The 17226-nt window shown below is 47.9% G+C and overlaps 1 protein-coding gene across 3 annotated transcripts in view; it reads right to left on the bottom strand.

Moving 5' to 3' along the window:
• The window catches only part of IGDCC4 (immunoglobulin superfamily DCC subclass member 4), a 147257-nt gene that overhangs the window by 81895 nt on the left and 48136 nt on the right, over positions 1–17226 (bottom strand). For all 3 annotated transcript variants that reach the window (XR_009455528.1, XM_059714548.1, XM_059714549.1), the window contains exon 3: positions 1674–1815. Coding sequence is in view for 2 of the 3 variants with exons in the window: in XM_059714548.1 (XP_059570531.1) it covers positions 1674–1815 (142 nt within the window). In the remaining variant the exon portion in view is untranslated. The remainder of the gene's footprint in view (positions 1–1673; positions 1816–17226) is intronic.

The raw sequence follows: 17226 nt of genomic DNA, 5'->3' as shown, positions 1-17226 counted from the left end.
ACATAGTGACACCTTAATGCTCTCCAATAGGTCGGATTCACAGTCCCAGAGTCGGATTCTGCATATCCCACTAATCCTGCCAGCTCTCAACACACAAGTCAGAACACGGCATGCCTGCGTGTCCAATACAGATATCCATGCACATTGCTGTCAAGGTATGCCGCAAAGCATGCCCGCAGCCCCCCATGACTGGGCTGCATCTGGCCTTGTCAAGAGATGCGCAGGCACAGCAGAGTAGACAAGGAGAGCACTGTGTACCCAGACCCTCCTTTGGATGCACATTATTCCCTCCCAAGCCCATTTTGTACAGCCAACAACAGAACAGCCAAGCTCCCTGAAATCTTCTATGTGCTAAACATGATTTAAAAGCCAGGTCTGCAGGTGCAGATTACCTCTGGCTGTTACACAGAAAGCAATTTTCAAGCTGCTCATGTTGAAAGCAATCTCCAAGCATGTTATTTCACAACATCCATCGAACTGTCATATTAAAAAGCTATTGCCCTATCTGGGGCATGCCTCCTTCTCCCACCCCCCACCCACTGCCTTTTTTTTTTTTTTTTTTTAACACTTATTTTTCTTCTCATACAAAGCACCAGCCTCCCACAAACCTTCAGATCACCGCATATCAGCCTCAAGGATATAAACAGCTATTCTGACAAAAACAGCCTTTGTGTCGAAATTATTTCTCAATCTTGGTACTTTTTCCTTCCCCTCCTTCCCTCCCGCATGCTAGCTGTCCCTGGGAAGGACCAGCTTTTCCTGCAGAAACTCAAACCACAGCTGCTGAATCTGTAGGGGCTAAAGGACAGCATCATCATCTGACCCACAGACAGCAGTCAAGTCTACAGGCCAGGGAACAGCCTCTGTCTTTGTCTCCTCTCCCCGCCCAGACATACGTTCACTCAGAAAAAGGAACAGTGCAGATGGATCTCTCATTTCCCAAGCAGGAAATCCATGCCACCCAAGTCAATGAACTCCTGAGGAGCCAAGGGGAATGACTCAGTGTCAACTATACCAGGCCTGTGAGAAGGAGACCCATTATCAATACCACCATAGGCCTCAATCCAAGAAAGGCCTACACCCACCCCTGCTTCTCTTGCCCAACTCTGAGGAGCCTCCCTGCGGTGCAGTTCAGCTCCCACTTACATGTGCACAGGATTGGAGCCCAGTGTCAGAATACGGAAAGGCTCACTTCCCTTGGGACCTCTGCACCTTTCGTCACCTTTGGGCCAATCCCTCAAGCATCCACCATCCGCTTTCTACGTATACAGGGCCCAAGCGACCACCAAACTCTCTGGATGGGCAAGATACGACCAGAAGATGCTGACAAAATGTCATAAGGCAGTCCATTTTGAGACTGATGAGTGGACAACTTGTACTGAATGTCCTGTGCAATTATGTTGCTTCTTAGGCAATTCCTGGTTTTGTTTTCAGAAAATTACCTTTTATAGCTTGCACACTAAATCCAATATGCTAAATGATGCAGGGGAAGAATGACTAAGAGTTAGTTGGTCGATTTGTTTATTTCCATTTTCCTTAATTAATTTTAAGGATATCTTTCTGTTGGTTCAAGGAACACTAGGAAGGACTGTCATCTTCTTAGTGTTTTAGTAAGTTGGGTTTTGTTTTTGTTTTTAAATGAACTCAAGGAAACCGAATTCCCAGCCACTTACCTGGACTCTGTCAGAAGAGCCACCTGATCCTTCTCCCAGGTGATGCTTGGGACGGGCAGCCCTTCAATGCGGCACTCAAACCGGGCCATGCCATTTTCTTCCACTGTCTGTGACTCGGGCTGCTGGAAAAACCGTGATAATGCTGGAAAAAAAGGAAGGAGAAAAAGTTAACGTTCTGAAATGCCTAACCCAGGTCAACCTGTTGCACTGAGCAAGCTAAAGGGCTCCTCTTCACTTGCAACTTGACCTCACTGAGTAGCCCAGCTGGCAAGTGCAATTCTTAACTGCCCTCTGACACACCTATGGCCATGCCCTTCACAGTCCTGAGCACATTAACAGGCAGACACGTTAAAAGTGGAAACTGAAGACTGGCCTCACGTCTGTGGCCACAACCAATCCATCCATCCACTTCTCCCACTGCTTTGTTGAACTGGCCCTCCAACTCCAGTCACCCCTGTGAGACCCAGACCACGCTTTAGAAAGGGCAGGGAGTGCCAGCAGAGAAATGGGGACAAGCCCCCTTTCTGGATAGACAAGTGGATCTGAGCTCCAGGCTTGCTCCTAGGGGAGCCCCAAGCTCTGTATAGAGAAAGATAAATACCCCCCCCTCCTTCAATGCCAAGGGCCAAGCATAGCATGTGCAAGTGTGGCACTTGAAGGCCACCGCCAAGGTCATGGCCCCATTGAACCAGGTTCTATGTGTAAGTGTGAATGCGCACACGCATGCACACACACAGCAAGAAGCAGCTGCTACCAAACATTGCTTTTTCCCCTTAATAAAACAAAAGGGAGTAATACTGTCCCCACCTGATAGATGGAGCAACTTGCCCAAAGCCACCCAGAGAGACGACAGCAGAGCTAAGAACTGAATCACAGTCTTCTGCTTTCCAGCCCAACAGCAGTGCTGCCCTTCCTCTTACTGAGGGGCCGATTCACCCTGTGGCCACCAAGACCCTCTTGCTTAGCAGCAATGGGCACATTTAAGAACAGTGCAGAGTGCTGTGATCACACCTATTCTCTGCCCAAATCTTCTTCTTTTCCAGGTTTTCCTCCCTTAGAATAAGCAGCTTGAGACATGCTTCTGCAATAAGTCTTACTGTGTGGACCCCTAGTCTCATCCAAGGTCAGTATTCATTCACCCTTGCTCTGGGGGCCCAGTCTTCTTCCCACTAAAGTCTGTGGCAAAATTTCCTTGGACTTCAGTGGAGCAAGACTAGTGCCACGGATGGCAGCCGTCTGGTATATCTGCGGTTCTGCAGCACACAAGGAATGCCAAGCCCAAGGCCACTGGCGATGCAGCAGAGTATCAATGCAGGTAGGCTATAGCCACTGAGGCACTTGTGTGTCTCAGTAACACAATGGCACTCTGAACTTGATGCACAGGCCTCCTTAATGGGATGCAGGAAAAGCTTTAATTCCCCTGAGTAAAAAGAACAGGGATTTGTTTTAAATGCACCGCTGTTAATCCACCTGCACTGGGAAACCTATCCTGTAAATTCTTCTCGTAATCCTAGGTCATAAATGCCAGAGAGCAGGAGTGTGGCATAGCAATGGTCTTAGCTTCATGGAAAACATGAAACTACATTGCTAATCCAAGAAGAAAACTATTCAGATTGTGATCCACTGACATTATAGTTAAATTATTTGTGCAAATCTCTCTTTCCCTCCCGCCATAAAAAAAAAAACCTCTGAAGAATCTGATTTTACAAAGCCCTGAAAGCATTTAGTTATATTCTTTTATATAAATAAATTGTTATGGCACAGCTATGAACCAGTTAACATCTCCACCGAAAACTGTCCCACTGGCACCTCTTTCCCTTGAGAGCACAGAGATTTAAACTAAAAAAGCTTGAGAGAAAATTGTTAATTTTCTTTTTTAAGGATCTTTTTTAAGCAAGAGCTTGAGAGAGAAGTTTTCAATCAGTAAAAGCAGTAAAGTTGCACTTGGTGAAGCTGTCACCTTATCTGTAGCTTTGCCATTTAAAACTGGGCATAAGGGGGTCATGTCATTCTGAAAAGAGTTTAAAATTTGATATGATTTTTATTATGTACAGAGGGTAATATGTGTATGCATCGTAACTGGGTGTTATCCAATACTGGATTGCAACTGGTGCTTTCATGTTCAAAGATTATTACCTTTTTCTAACTAAATGATCTAACCTGCAACATAGACAAAAGAAACCCTAAGCCTAGGAAGTCTGACACACAAGTATCTATTGAGTGTTAAAAGTGCTCCCTGTCATTATGTGAGGACAGCAGTAGCAAAGTCTTTACCAATTTCCTATGGTGCAGTTAAAAAAAACTGAAAAAACAAGTTTGCTTGGAAACTCCTTAAACAAACAAACAAAAAAGAACAATTAAGAGCCTGATTCAGCCAAGCATTTGAGTGTTAAGTCCCACTGACTTTGCCAGATCTTAAGCACACACTAGAACGCTTTGCTGAATCAGGGCCAAAATATCTCAAATAAAATCGAGTGGGATCCCAGCACACTTTAAGGTCCTATCAAGATCAGGCAAACAGCCTGTTGCTGACAACAGGTGCTAATAATGGATCTCCCTAGCTCTCTTCAGCTGGTGGGAAAGATGGTTTTGCCCCAGTACAGACAGGGCAGAACATTTTTAGTGCTCCTTAAAACCATCCAGAGGCCGCATTCCTGGAAAGGTCATGGGGTTGGAGAGGGACAGGAGAAATGGAGAAATGGAGGCACCCAAGAGTGAAGTGATTTGCTGAAGACCGCATAGTAGGTCAGTGCCAGAGCCAGAAAAATACCCTGCCTCTCCAGAGTCATCCTCCAAAGCCGAGACCATGCCACCTAGCTAAGCCTCATAGACACAGTTCCTGCTTTCATTACACAGACCAATCTCCCCTGGCTATGCACAGCCTTTGAACTTTTCTGCTTCCAGGTCAGGAGAGACTGAAAACAACATCTGGCAACTGTCTAGCAGCCTGCCTATGAATGAGTTTATGATCTTCGCTTAAGTCCTAATGTAACTACATCTCCCCCGCCCCCAACCCAACACAACAGCTGGAAGTGTCAGAGACGATCTCTGCACAAACACCATGGTTCAACCAGGCAGAGCTAAATACATTACACCCTTCGGCTGGAGGGCTATTTGGCCAGGAGAAAGAAGATGGGTGTGCAAAAGGAAAAAATGGGTATGCACTGCCCTCCAGAACCAGGGGTCACAAAATGAGAAGAACAGTGGGAAAAACCTTGGTCATACCCAGTTCACTGCCTTTCAGCATCCGCTCTGCCGCTGTGTGACACAGGGGACTGGGCAAGACGGACCTAGGGTCTGACCCCAGAAGCGGCAATTCTTCTGTTCTTATTCACCTGGCACAGCACTTAACCTGAGGGCTTTGCTCCTTGGGCTGCTGATCCAGGGTCTTTCCATCACATAAATGCTGTACAACTCTTTGGAAACAAAAGTAACTCCAAGTCCATGTATCCCCATCTAAAAATGTCAGGACACTGAATTGAATGACAACTGCTACAACCTCTGGCCAGCTAAACCCTGCAGTATAAGCGAGTGCATTTCTCCTTCTACTGCAGCTCAGGTGCTTCTCCCAGCACAACACCGGGAACACGTATCATGCCTGTCCAACAGTCATAATATAACATGTCATTCCGACATTCATTTTCAGCTACCGCCGGCAGAAACGTGATACAACGCCAATCTTTCCAGACACAGCAAACATCTCCCCTTGACAGCTACAATTACTGTAATTGTGCAGATCCTCCCTCACACAAAACGTTTAAGGTAAATTAACAGCTTTAACACATTGGCAAGTGTGATTATTAACAGGTAGGGAGACATGCCTTCCCTCAGCACAGATCGCACACTGGAGAGTCGTGCTCAGGAGTACTGAGGGCCTCCGAGAAATCTGCAAATCTAACTGACTGACTAAACATCTATTTACATGACAAACCGATGCAAGCTTACCCTGGTCTCACTTGTGACAGGAACCACAGGTATCAGTGGATTTCCGGCCTGTCACATGCACGTGGGGCCTTCTACATCCCTGACCGAAGACATAATGACCAATTTCTGCTTCCTGGTAGCAATGGCGACGGGGCCAGAGGCAGTAGCTACCATTATTGTGCCCCCTCTAAGTCACTGCCCAGCACTGGTGCTGTGTGCCTACCACTAGTTATGCTAATGCCCCCAACTCAGGCAGAAAATAAAGATAAGCTCTTTATCAGCACTCCTGTGTTTCGCCCATGTATTTCACCTGGCCAGAACCTTTTCCACTGCTGCAGGGTCGACGTAACCGCCATCAATACACCAGTTTCAGAAGCAATTTACCGAGCAGCCAGGTACAGAGAAAGCCAGACAGAACTTCCTGGTCACTCCTTCCCAAACCAGAGGAGTAATTAAGGAGTGTTTAATAAAATTAAATTAATTGAATTAATGAAAATTTAAGCCCTACAAGGAAAACAGGTATGGGCTTTTTATTATTATTCTTAAATGCAACACGCAATCAAAGTGCGTGACTCCCTGCAGCCGGGTATCACTGAGCTTTACTGACATCCAAAAACGGATTAGACATTTATAAACAAAAGCGGCAGCTGCTGCAGTTACAGCAGCCAGGACACAAATCAATACCCATGCTTCAGGGGGTATAATCAGCTCGGCAACTGAGGGTCAGGAAGAAATTTCCCCTGGGGTTCAGCACTGCACAATTAAGTGCGTTACAAGGGTTTCCTCTTTCCTTCTGAGTCTCTCCTGACTCTACAAAGGAAACGAGGGCTTTGTACAACATCCGCTTCTCTTCTACCAATCCCCTGAGCTAAGAAAAAGCCATGCAAGGTCCTTTCCCAGGTGCTCTGCATTCCCTATCACCTGGCCAGTCCTGCTCATACCTTCCAGCCCTCCTCCCTCTCACATCTGCCTATTGAGACAGGCTGTCTGCCCTGATGGGTCCATCTGAGTCTCTTGCTTTCTTTCCAGGAACCAGTTCAAAGGATTGTCACTGCTTAGGCAGGAGGACTTGTGGCCTGGCTGGCCTGCTACTGCAAGCACAATATGGAAGTGAAATACACACTGCAACATGCTGACAGGAGGATCTCAACCCGGAGGAAAGTTTTATCCCTGGCTCTGCTGCAGACTTGACACACCACTCTGAGCAACTCCCTCGGGGCCCTTGCCGACTTAAAGAGTTGTCATATTGCTTTCAACGAGAGCCGAGCCTGGCCTCCCTCTCCACGTGAAGATAACTCCCATACAGCACTGGGAAACAGAATTCATGAAAACATGAGTAGCCCTCGGAGACCGAGTGATGCTTTATGACTTCTGGGTGCTGGTATAGCCTGCATCCACAGCGATCCAGCCAGGGAAGTAAACGCACCCTTTCCAAGCAGCATCAGACTGCGGGCTGCCTTGCTCTCGCTCTCCAAACGAGCCCTGCTCTATCACCTGATATTAATCAGCCGTGCCTGATGCAATCAGGATGAGGAATGATTCCATCTGCATGTAAACAGCTTCTGATAAAACGCAGCAGCGCTCTTCCCGTTGCGCCCTGGAATACTCCTTTCACGCGAGCTGAATGCTAATGGAGCCAATGCTTCTCGCTGGCCCGCTAAACCAAACAAGCCGAGGGATGCGTTTCGTTTATCAGCCCCCCTTGCTCTGTGTTCAGGGGCCAACACGCCAAGTCAGGTGCAAAAGCTCAATGCAGCAGCAGCCCCCCGCCCCACCCCAAGCAGAGGGTACTAAAATACACATAGGAACACACTCGCAGGGAATGTGGCTGAATTCGGAAGCTGCCTGGTGCCACTCCGAACATGTGCATGGGGGGTGGGAGAGGTGAAGTCACTGCCCATATTCTTAAAAAAAGACAAACAAACAAAAACTTTGAAAACGTGGAAGCACAACCGTGGGGAACTGGGAGCTGAGCCCCTGCTTTCTGAGATCATATTCCCCCATGGCCCTGCCGTCATGGAGCACTAGATCACACCCTCCCGGGCAGTGTAAGGATTTAGTAGCGAGGGCGCTGAAGCTCTGGGAGAACACAAAGGATGCCCGGGATTCTTCAGCGCTCAGCCCTTCACTCACATGCGGCGCTTTCCTCTAAAAGAGATGCTCTCATTCAGCCCCAAGCAACTGGAGTCAGGCCAGGGTGAAGCATAAGGCCTGTTATGCAGGGGTGATGACAGCAATCCCGTTTGAGCCTGAAAATCCATGACCTCTGTTCTGTGTGGCTTCTTCACGCCCAGAATCTAAGGAAGAACAAAAAGCCAGGCCAGAGACAGCTGGGAGGCAGACAGGCAATTCAAGCAAGGTTCCCTGGACAATGCAGCGTGGATGCTGGATTTCTCATCTCCAGCTGCCACAGCTCCCTCGGTGTCCAGTGCCAGGCATTTTGTGAGCCCAGCCGTTCATTTAGTTCATCAAATGTAGCTCCGAGGTATTCAACACTACAAATGTCTAAGGAAAGGAAAAGAAGAGGAGGAGGGAGTGGTTTCTGGACCAAGACCCACCTCATATATTTTTAAGCAAAAAAAAAAAAAAAAAAGAAAAGAAAAGCCTAAGATTATAACCAAACTCTCAAGGAACCAACCCCTGCAGAGAATCCATGTTGCGAGTACACCCGTTGGTTCCGATAAGGTCACTCACAGATGGTAGGGCTAAGTCCGTGCTCTGCAGGACTGGGATGTCCTTATCCTTCTACAGGAGGATCTTACCCAGCCAGATAAACACATTTTCACGTCAGGAAATCTGGGGTCCACAGATTTTGGGTAACACCAAAATAACCCGTGCCTCAGTTTCCCCAGAGCTAAATGGGAATAATGGACCTCCTACTGCATGCTAGGAAGCTGCAATTACTAGCATCGGCAAGATCACTGCATGAGAGGAGCTATAGGAGTGGAAAATATCATTGCATTTCTGCTATTTTCTAACCCAGCATAGTGTTTAAGTTAAAGAATGGTCATTTATCAGGGCTCATGTCCTTAAAATAACTCTGGAAACCATTTCTGAATGCAGAGGAATTTATTCCAGGAAGCTGAAGAGAGAGGTTTCATGTCTCCGATCTCAGCTTTTCTTTTCCTGGGACTGAAATGCACGCCAGCTTGGGGTGAGCAGCTTTCCCTTTCATCTCCCTTCCATTTATAGATGGAAAGTCACCTCTTGGGGCAGCCCTCGCATCAAGAGGGACCATAAGAGCCTAGTCATTTTGACAGGCAGCTGTTACAACCCTGTGCCTCGAACTCTCCCTCCGAGATCAGACAGAGACCCTTCCATTACCAGCAACTGCTCCTCCTTCAGGGCCTCCAGGCAGGAGATGCTAGGCCACATTCTGCCCTCACTAACCTCTGTGCAAGCCCATCTGAAGGCCTGTCCTCACAAGGTGCTCAGAAAGTCACCGACTTGGACATCAAAGGTAGAACAGACTCCATTATGTCCTGCCTGTGTGTTTAAACTCTCTAAGGTCCTCTCACATGCTTTGTGTGCCATCAACACCATCTGCAATGCTTTCCAGGTGTATCCGAGCACTCGCTGGCATCCGTTCCAATCGCTCGCAAGAAGGTCCATTACAGCAGGCATCACAGCTTTGTATTCCTCTTCATTGACAGCCCTTCCACTTCATGCCCTGGTTCCAATCATTTGAAGAGATGCTTTCTGTAGAGGCACTAGTAGATCCCATCTCAACCATGTTTCTGATGTCCTTAAGCCTTCTCCACTATCTTTAATTTTGTAGCTGAAGGTAACAAGGAGACACTGGACAGCGCTGCTCCCGAGACACCCCCTGGGAGCACTTTAGTCTGGCAGGCTGGTGAACTGTTCCTGAGAAAAACCAGCCATGATCCTCCCCGCCAACAAAACTTCCAGGCACCCCATCAGCCTCCACCACCACCCATCGTTCCTACCTCAGGCTCTTGCTTTGATCAAGATGCTTGCAAAGAGGATAGATTTTGTTCTCCGACTGGAATGAAGACTTACATGCAAACTTATGAGCCCAGGAAAGGGGGACACTGCAACCAGAGTGCCATCACAGCACAGTGCATGGATGTGGACAAAAAGACCATCGGTGCAACGCAAAAGGAGCCCCCAGCAAGCCTCAACTGAACCACTCTCAGGCCACTATAGCAAACCCCAGCCCTCCCCTTCCCAGCTGGGTCTTATAATCAAAGTGGGGGGGCTGCCTCTAGGCTCATCAAGAGGGAAGCTGCCCCATTACAACAGGGTGCTCAGCACCAGGCTGGAGACACTCAGCACCTTGCCAGATCGACCTCTCCTTCTGCAGTAGCTGACGTTTCTTCAAGGGAGGAGAACAATGCCTACAGCTTGAAAACCCCCTTCCCAGAGATGCCACTTGAGAACACGGCCAGAACATCTCCAGTATCATTCAATCCAGTAAGGGCAATCGCTCTGCAAGTAAAAATAAAGTGAGCTCTGGAAATGAACATCATTAAGATAGTCTGGATGTGTGCCCAGCCCGGCACATTCAAGTCTGGCCTGTATCAGAAGCCAACTGTCCTGAGGGACCAGATTTCTCTGGTGTTGCTAACTACTCGATGACTAGAGGTTTATTGTACTCACTCAACACAGGAGGGATTTCTCTTTTGACTTTCTAAGGAAGTTACCACATGACAGGAAGGAATTAGAGCAGGTCAGAGCAAGGCCACCTTCTGTGCAGAAAGTTTGACCTTTTGGGGGGAGGGTTTATGACAACTCAACCTTTTCCAAAGAAAGCAGACACACGTGTGTTTCAAAAGGGTTTATTTTGGGAGGGGAGGAAGGAAGCGAAGGGGTTGGCATGTCTATCAAAAACTTCCAGGCAACCCTAGGCCAAACTACACTGCTGGAGAAAACTCTGTGGGTCAGAAAAGGAGTGGACATGAGGCATGAGGGACAGCCTCTGCCATGCCCAAGATGGGGCATCTCCTTGTGAATACTTATATCCAGCACTGAAGACCTGAAGCTTTAACACGGAGTTGACACCAACTGTCCTTGAATTATTCAGGCTGATTCTCTGTGCTCCCATTCCTGCTTGTTACAGCCTTTTCTTTCCCTCTTCTTTTACCCTTTTCTTACTGTCCTACAATTATCCTAGCCCGTTTCCATTCCTGTTCCCTCCTCCATGAGGGCCAGTGCTGGTAATCTCAGCCAGAAGCAAAACCAAGCTCTCAAATTCTCACCTGCATTTGGAATGGATTCCCCTTGTGTATCTGACTGGGACCCCACACCCCCCAGCTCCCCTTTTTATATTCCTCACTTTGCATCAGATCACATGTGCTGAATACTAGGGGCAATGGTCACTGATATATCATAAAACAGCTGTAGCAAGGTTCATAGATGTTAGGGTCGGAAGGGACCTTAATAGATCATCAAGTCCGACCCCCTGCATAAGCAGGAAAGAGTGCTGGGTCTAGATGACCCCAGCTAGATACTCATCTAACCTCCTCTTGAAGACCCCCAGGGTAGGGGAGAGCACCACCTCCCTTGGGAGCCCGTTCCAGACCTTGGCCACTCGAACTGTGAAGAAGTTCTTCCTAATGTCCAGTCTAAATCTGCTCTCTGCTAGCTTGTGGCCATTATTTCGTGTAACCCCCGGGGGCGCCTTGGTGAATAAATACTCACCAATTCCCTTCTGTGCCCCCGTGATGAACTTATAGGCAGCCACAAGGTCGCCTCTCAACCTTCTCTTGCGGAGGCTGAAAAGGTCCAGTTTCTCTAGTCTCTCCTCGTAGGGCTTGGTCTGCAGGCCCTTGACCATACGAGTTGCCCTTCGCTGTACCCTCTCCAGGTTATCCGCATCCTTCTTGAAGTGTGGCGCCCAGAATTGCACGCAGTACTCCAACTGCGGTCTGACCAACGCGCTATAGAGGGGAAGTATCACCTCCCTGGACCTATTTGTCATGCATCTGCTGATGAACGATAAAGTGCCATTGGCTTTTCTGATGGCTTCGTCACACTGCCGACTCATGTTCATCTTGGAGTCCACTAGGACTCCAAGATCCCTTTCCACCTCTGTGCCACCCAGCAGGTCATTCCCTAGGCTGTAGGTGTGCTGGACATTTTTCCTCCCTAGGTGCAGCACTTTGCATTTCTCCTTGTTGAACTGCATCCTGTTGTTTTCTGCCCACTTGTCCAGCCTATCCAGGTCTGCCTGCAGCTGTTCCCTGCCCTCCGGCGTGTCCACTTCTCCCCATAGCTTTGTGTCATCTGCAAACTTGGACAGAGTACATTTCACTCCCACGTCCAAGTCACTGATGAAGACATTAAAGAGTATCGGTCCAAGGACCGAACCCTGCGGGACCCCACTGCCCACACCCTTCCAAGTCGAGACCTGGTTGAGTTGTTTAGTTCAAAACTATATGAGGCCTAGGAACCTCATTTAGGCTCCAAATGGCCTTCATGGCTTTCTCTTTTCTTTCTGGGAGTGTAAGGGGGCCCAACAGTCAAACGTGGGCATCTGACCCAGAAAGGCATGAATCAGGGTATTAGGCCCTGCCTGCCACCTCCCATGAGAGGATGGGAGCATGCTGGCTCTGATGCTGCGGATAATGCTGATAGACCAAGATCTGATCAGACCACACCTATGTCTGCAAAACTAAAGTCCGGGTCATGCTAGCAGGAACAGCTCAGCGCAGCCAGCTTGTGAATTAAGAAGCTTCCATGACACCATAAGCAGCTGCTGATGTTGGGCCAAAGAGCCTCGAAGAGAAAAGCAAAGCCTGAGTTTGTTCGGCCCCACTGCACCTCAGGAAAGTAAATCTTGAGCCTGCAATCCATTACATCTCTCTCGGCTACTTCCCACAGCACCTTAATAGACTCCGCTGGGCGCCTGAGGACAGCATCATGTCCGATAAGGCTCTCGGTGTGCCGTCATTGCCAGCGTGGATACTTCTCATGCATCTTCTCCTGACAAAGTACAAGCCCTTGCTCTGCTGCTACCAAGTGTAACACAGGCAGCAAGGTTTGCTTGGCAATATTTCTAATAGGACCAACTACACCCCAGCCACACAGTCACTACCTCCACCACGTGAGCTAACTTTGCAACACTGCAGCAGTCGGGGCAAGTCAACCCCGAGTCTGCGGTGTGGAAATCTGCAGAGCAGCCTCCAAACTCTTCAGTCACTGGTCTACAAAGGCCTTCCCGGAGAGGCCTCCCTCTGTTTTTAAAAGCTCACCATGATCAGGGTAGAAAAAAAATAAAAAAATAAAAAAATAAATTTTTATCATCAATTTTTTAAAATTTAATCATGGGGATTTTTTTAAGATGCTTCTTTAAAATAATAAACGTATATATAGTTTTCATTTAAGATACGTTAAAGCTCAAGAGATATTGTGGAATAGGGATCATAACTTCTAATAATATACTATTTGAAACTATATATTCATGTAACGTATTTAAAAGTTCTATAAATAGGACACAACAGGCCATGGACTATATTAGGGGCCCAATCTTATTGGGTTCCCAGATGCTGCTCCTACAGATTAGTAAAGATTAAAGAAAACCACTCTACCCAATGGGACTCAGTGCTCAGCCTAGAAGATCCCATTAAGCATCTCTGTGATGCTTAGTTTCAGTTCTCAAACTGGATTCATCTCTCTAGAGATCACATCCTTGTTAACAGCAGGGTATGGAGATGAGAGATAACAAACTTGATCAGTGATTACCCACCCAGCAGCCCTCTTGTCTTTCTGCAAGTTTGTGTACACTCACTTGAGCCCTTACCTCTTTGTAAAAGTGCAGTTTAAAGAAGTTAAATGAATAAAGGACAACAAATAACAAGAATGCACTTTTTGTAGAAAGCACTGATTAAATCAAGGCTTCCTGACCAGTGATTTAAATCATAATTTGAACTGATCTGATTCAAATCAAATCCACCCTGGCCATGACGCAGCCACTGCCTTTTGAAAAGCCCCAGCTCTCTTGTTCCTTGCAGAAAGCTGTTGTTTCAGTTGTCAACATCACATGGGCAGGCCCTCCCAGAATGCCAGAACCCAAGCCCAAAGCCACATTACAAAAAGGAGGGCACACTTGGAGCCCAACACTTGTGCCCAGCAGCTGGTCCCAAAGCAAGGATAAACCCCACAGCATGCATCGATTTAAGTGACTTTTTCAGCACAGCTTACTGCATTCTCCCAGCACAGCTGAGACCCAGGCACACACTACAGTTATGCACTCTCAGAAAACGTGGCCTTTCGGTCTTTCCAGCCACCCGTGTTTTGTTAAGCAGGTGCATTGCTGCATGGGCCATCAAAGTCACCTGGTCGAGTGGACCAGTTCTGCTCAGACTGACCCCACATTTACGTCTACATGGAGATGAGGAATACATTGGGTGAAAGGAAGAGGAGAGAGCATGTGGCTGCTGTCAACACATACAAGTCATTTGCTACTGTAAACCTTCATTCCTCTGTTTCAAAGGACAGCGATCAACTTACTGTAACTTACTACCAGGAACAAGTTACTGAGCAATGCCAAATCGGGTGCCACCCTGCTCTAACTCATGGAAGAGTATCTGCTTCTAATCACAGCATCTTGGCACTGCCTCCTGAGGCTGTAATTAAAGAGATGTTCCTATTTTCATGCAGGACCATCATCTAGATCTTGCTGAATTATTTTAATAACCTGATAAGAAGGAAAAAGTTTTTAGCCCTTAAAAAAAATACAAAGGAAACAGCTTGGGAGGATCTGAGCAGCTCTGAAAGCCAAGGCATCCTTCTTCCTTCCAAAGTGTGTTTACTGAATAGAAAGAAGCGGGGACTAAATTAGGCTCACCTTTTTGTTTTCTAGCATTTGGGAATACACCTGGCACAACCAAGACTTGCTGATCCGCCTGTAACAAGCAGGGCTCCTTCTTCCCACCCTCCACCTCCCTTCTTCTGCTTTGGGCCCAGACTGACTCAAGGAGATGTTGATCCACTAACAACAGCCTCCCTCATCATCAAGGAGATGTTGATCCACTAACAACAGCCTCCCTCTTCAAAGGGAAGTGCCTGCTTCCCACACTAGCCTGCTCCTTACATATTCAAGTCCAACCTTTGTGTCCATAGACTTATTTGGGCTGCTTTATGAGTCATTCAATAAGCAACCTGGGCCCAAAGCTGCAAGGCACTCCACACCTCGACTCTCTACAGGAACCCACTGCACTCAGCAAATCCATACCCTGCGTCATAAACAGCGGCTCTAAAATCTTGCACATGTAACCCATTCTTACTATGAAGCTCCTTCCTCCTCCTGTGGTGACATGGCCATAAACAGAAAATGTGAGGCTGAGAGTAGAGGCTTTTATCCCATTTAGTCGGCAGAAACTCCTGCTTTCAAGAGCCAGAGGTTCTTGGTTCCTTCCCAGTCAGGCCTGGCACACAGCACACATAGCCACTGCAACTGCTGCAAGTTGCTTGCAATTTGTGGTGCATGGTTTGCATTTCCTGTGCATTTGTACAGCATTTAGCTCAGTAGAATCTCAGCTGTAATTGCGGCCTTTGGACACGATCCCAATACAAATAGTGCATGCCAAACGGTGCGTGGCAAACCTCCACGCAGAAGGGGCATCTATTTGAAGTTGAGTCATTTAAAGAGCACATTTGAGCTTCTGGCCCTGTCAAGCTGCAAAATCACAAGTCCATTGTGCACACACATGGATGCATGCAGTCTCTCTCTTGCTCACTGTTGGGTTAATGTCTGACACAAATTACGGGGAAAAAACTATTCAGGATGAAGAACAACTCAAAGAATAATCCAGTCCAGGTTAACCCTGAAAAAACACCAAAGGCAAGCCAGGTTCTCTGATTTTGCAGGACTCCTATCAGCAGCAGACAAATTTAGAGCAGAGCTCAGCTCTCACTGACAAACTCTGCATTGTTTGCTGCGTACGTTTTAGCTGTGTTACTCGCAGTGAACCGCGCAGGCAAGGACGGCTGCAGTGATTTTACTGCCTATTTTGCAGAAGTGCCAGTTGGTTTCTCTCCATTATTTATCAAAGCCTCACTGAGCCATATCGCGCAGGCTGTGTGGAGGCGGGAGCTGTCAAACAAGGAACAACAACAATGCTACAGGTTCTGCTTTTCTCTTTATTAACCCTTTTGCACAATTCAATCCATCTCATACAGTGCTGCAAAGCCTGTCCCCTAAGCCAGTTTTCCTGGTGACCATTCTCCAACCCAAGGGAACCCCTTATTTTAATGGGATTTCCTCCTCTGTACATCCTCTAGCTGCATGACATCTCCCTCCCCTCACTTGCAAGGTGAATATGAGGGCAATGGGTCCTGGCCCTGACCCGCTCCTGCACTGCTGGCTCCAGTTCTCCACACGTTGACCAGCCTTGGGCTCACTGACCTGTTCTGCCACGTGACTGAGGGAGCTGGTGCAACCATCCCTTGTCCGCATGTAACCTGAGGATGCCATCTAGCCCCGTGCCATTACAAATGGTGGGAAGCAGAGAATATTTGGTTCTCAGAAAGTTTTTGGTTGGTGCTTGTGCCATGAACATTTTTTACTGGCCTTTTGTGAGATTCAGATCCTTCTCCCTCTCCATGGTGCCCCACAAAAGCCTTCTGCAAACACTGGCTGCTGTGGGTAACTCACCCCTGCCACCCTCTCAGCTCAGACAGACACACATAACCCTCTCTGCTCAATCCAGAGGAGCTGAGTGGGACAGCTTCCATCTCCAGCTCTAGCAACACACGCCTTTAGCATCAGGTCAGTCCCTGATAACAGCCAACAAAATGCCCATCACTTATTACCAGGGCCTTGTCATTCCACATCCCCATATTAGATAGACCCAAGACACCACTCGGCTAGCTGAGGCCCTTATTTAATGGAAACCCAGCGTCATCTATTGGGGCCCGGTGCATTTTACAATGCTCCTTTTCCCCTATTGCTCTTCACGTGCCAGCAACCTGGAACGTGAAGGAGTTGCCTCTGCTTTCCATGTCCTAAAAAAGTACTGCTACATTGCAAAACCAGACAACTTCAGGGTACTGGGAGCAGAGCCCCTCACCTCTTAGCTTAGCAGCTGGAATCTCAGCCTGGTGAATGACCACAATAAGACACAGAGCGGTGCCAGTGCAATTCCAGGCATCCCACATCACAGAAAGCACCACCACCACCTGAGCAATAGCAGAGATCCTTCCTGCTACTCTCAGTAATGATGTGGGTTGAAGCATCCTCCCTTAGGACAGTGGTCCAGTGGACAGGTATAGAATAGGGAAATGCTGGGGAATAGCCACGCACCACTGAGAGAGGCAACCAAAGAAGAAAGGCATGTAGTGAAGGACGAGACAGCTTTGTGTCATGGAGGAAATGCCAGAAAGCAGAGGCCTGGAGGCTCAGCTGGTGTGAACAGGTGCAGCTCCGCTGGACCAGTGCCAGATCTCACACAGTAAGGAGCTGCCCACACAGTTCTTATTAAACCTTTCCCAGCGAGGATGGGAACAGAAGGCCGGCTGCCTGCTGAAAGCACGGCCCGAGACAAACGACTTGGTGAGATCGAGTCATGGAGGGAAGTGCTGGCTCTCTGTGAACAGCAGGGCTCGGGCTCCAAGTGATTCCTGCTTCTCTGGACAAGTTCCCTCAGAAATGAACAGTTAACTGGGG

The sequence above is a fragment of the Alligator mississippiensis genome, chromosome 11 (genome assembly GCF_030867095.1).
Source record: "Alligator mississippiensis isolate rAllMis1 chromosome 11, rAllMis1, whole genome shotgun sequence".
NCBI classification, from domain to species: Eukaryota; Metazoa; Chordata; order Crocodylia; family Alligatoridae; genus Alligator; species Alligator mississippiensis.
This window is presented reverse-complemented; position numbering and strand designations above follow the sequence as displayed.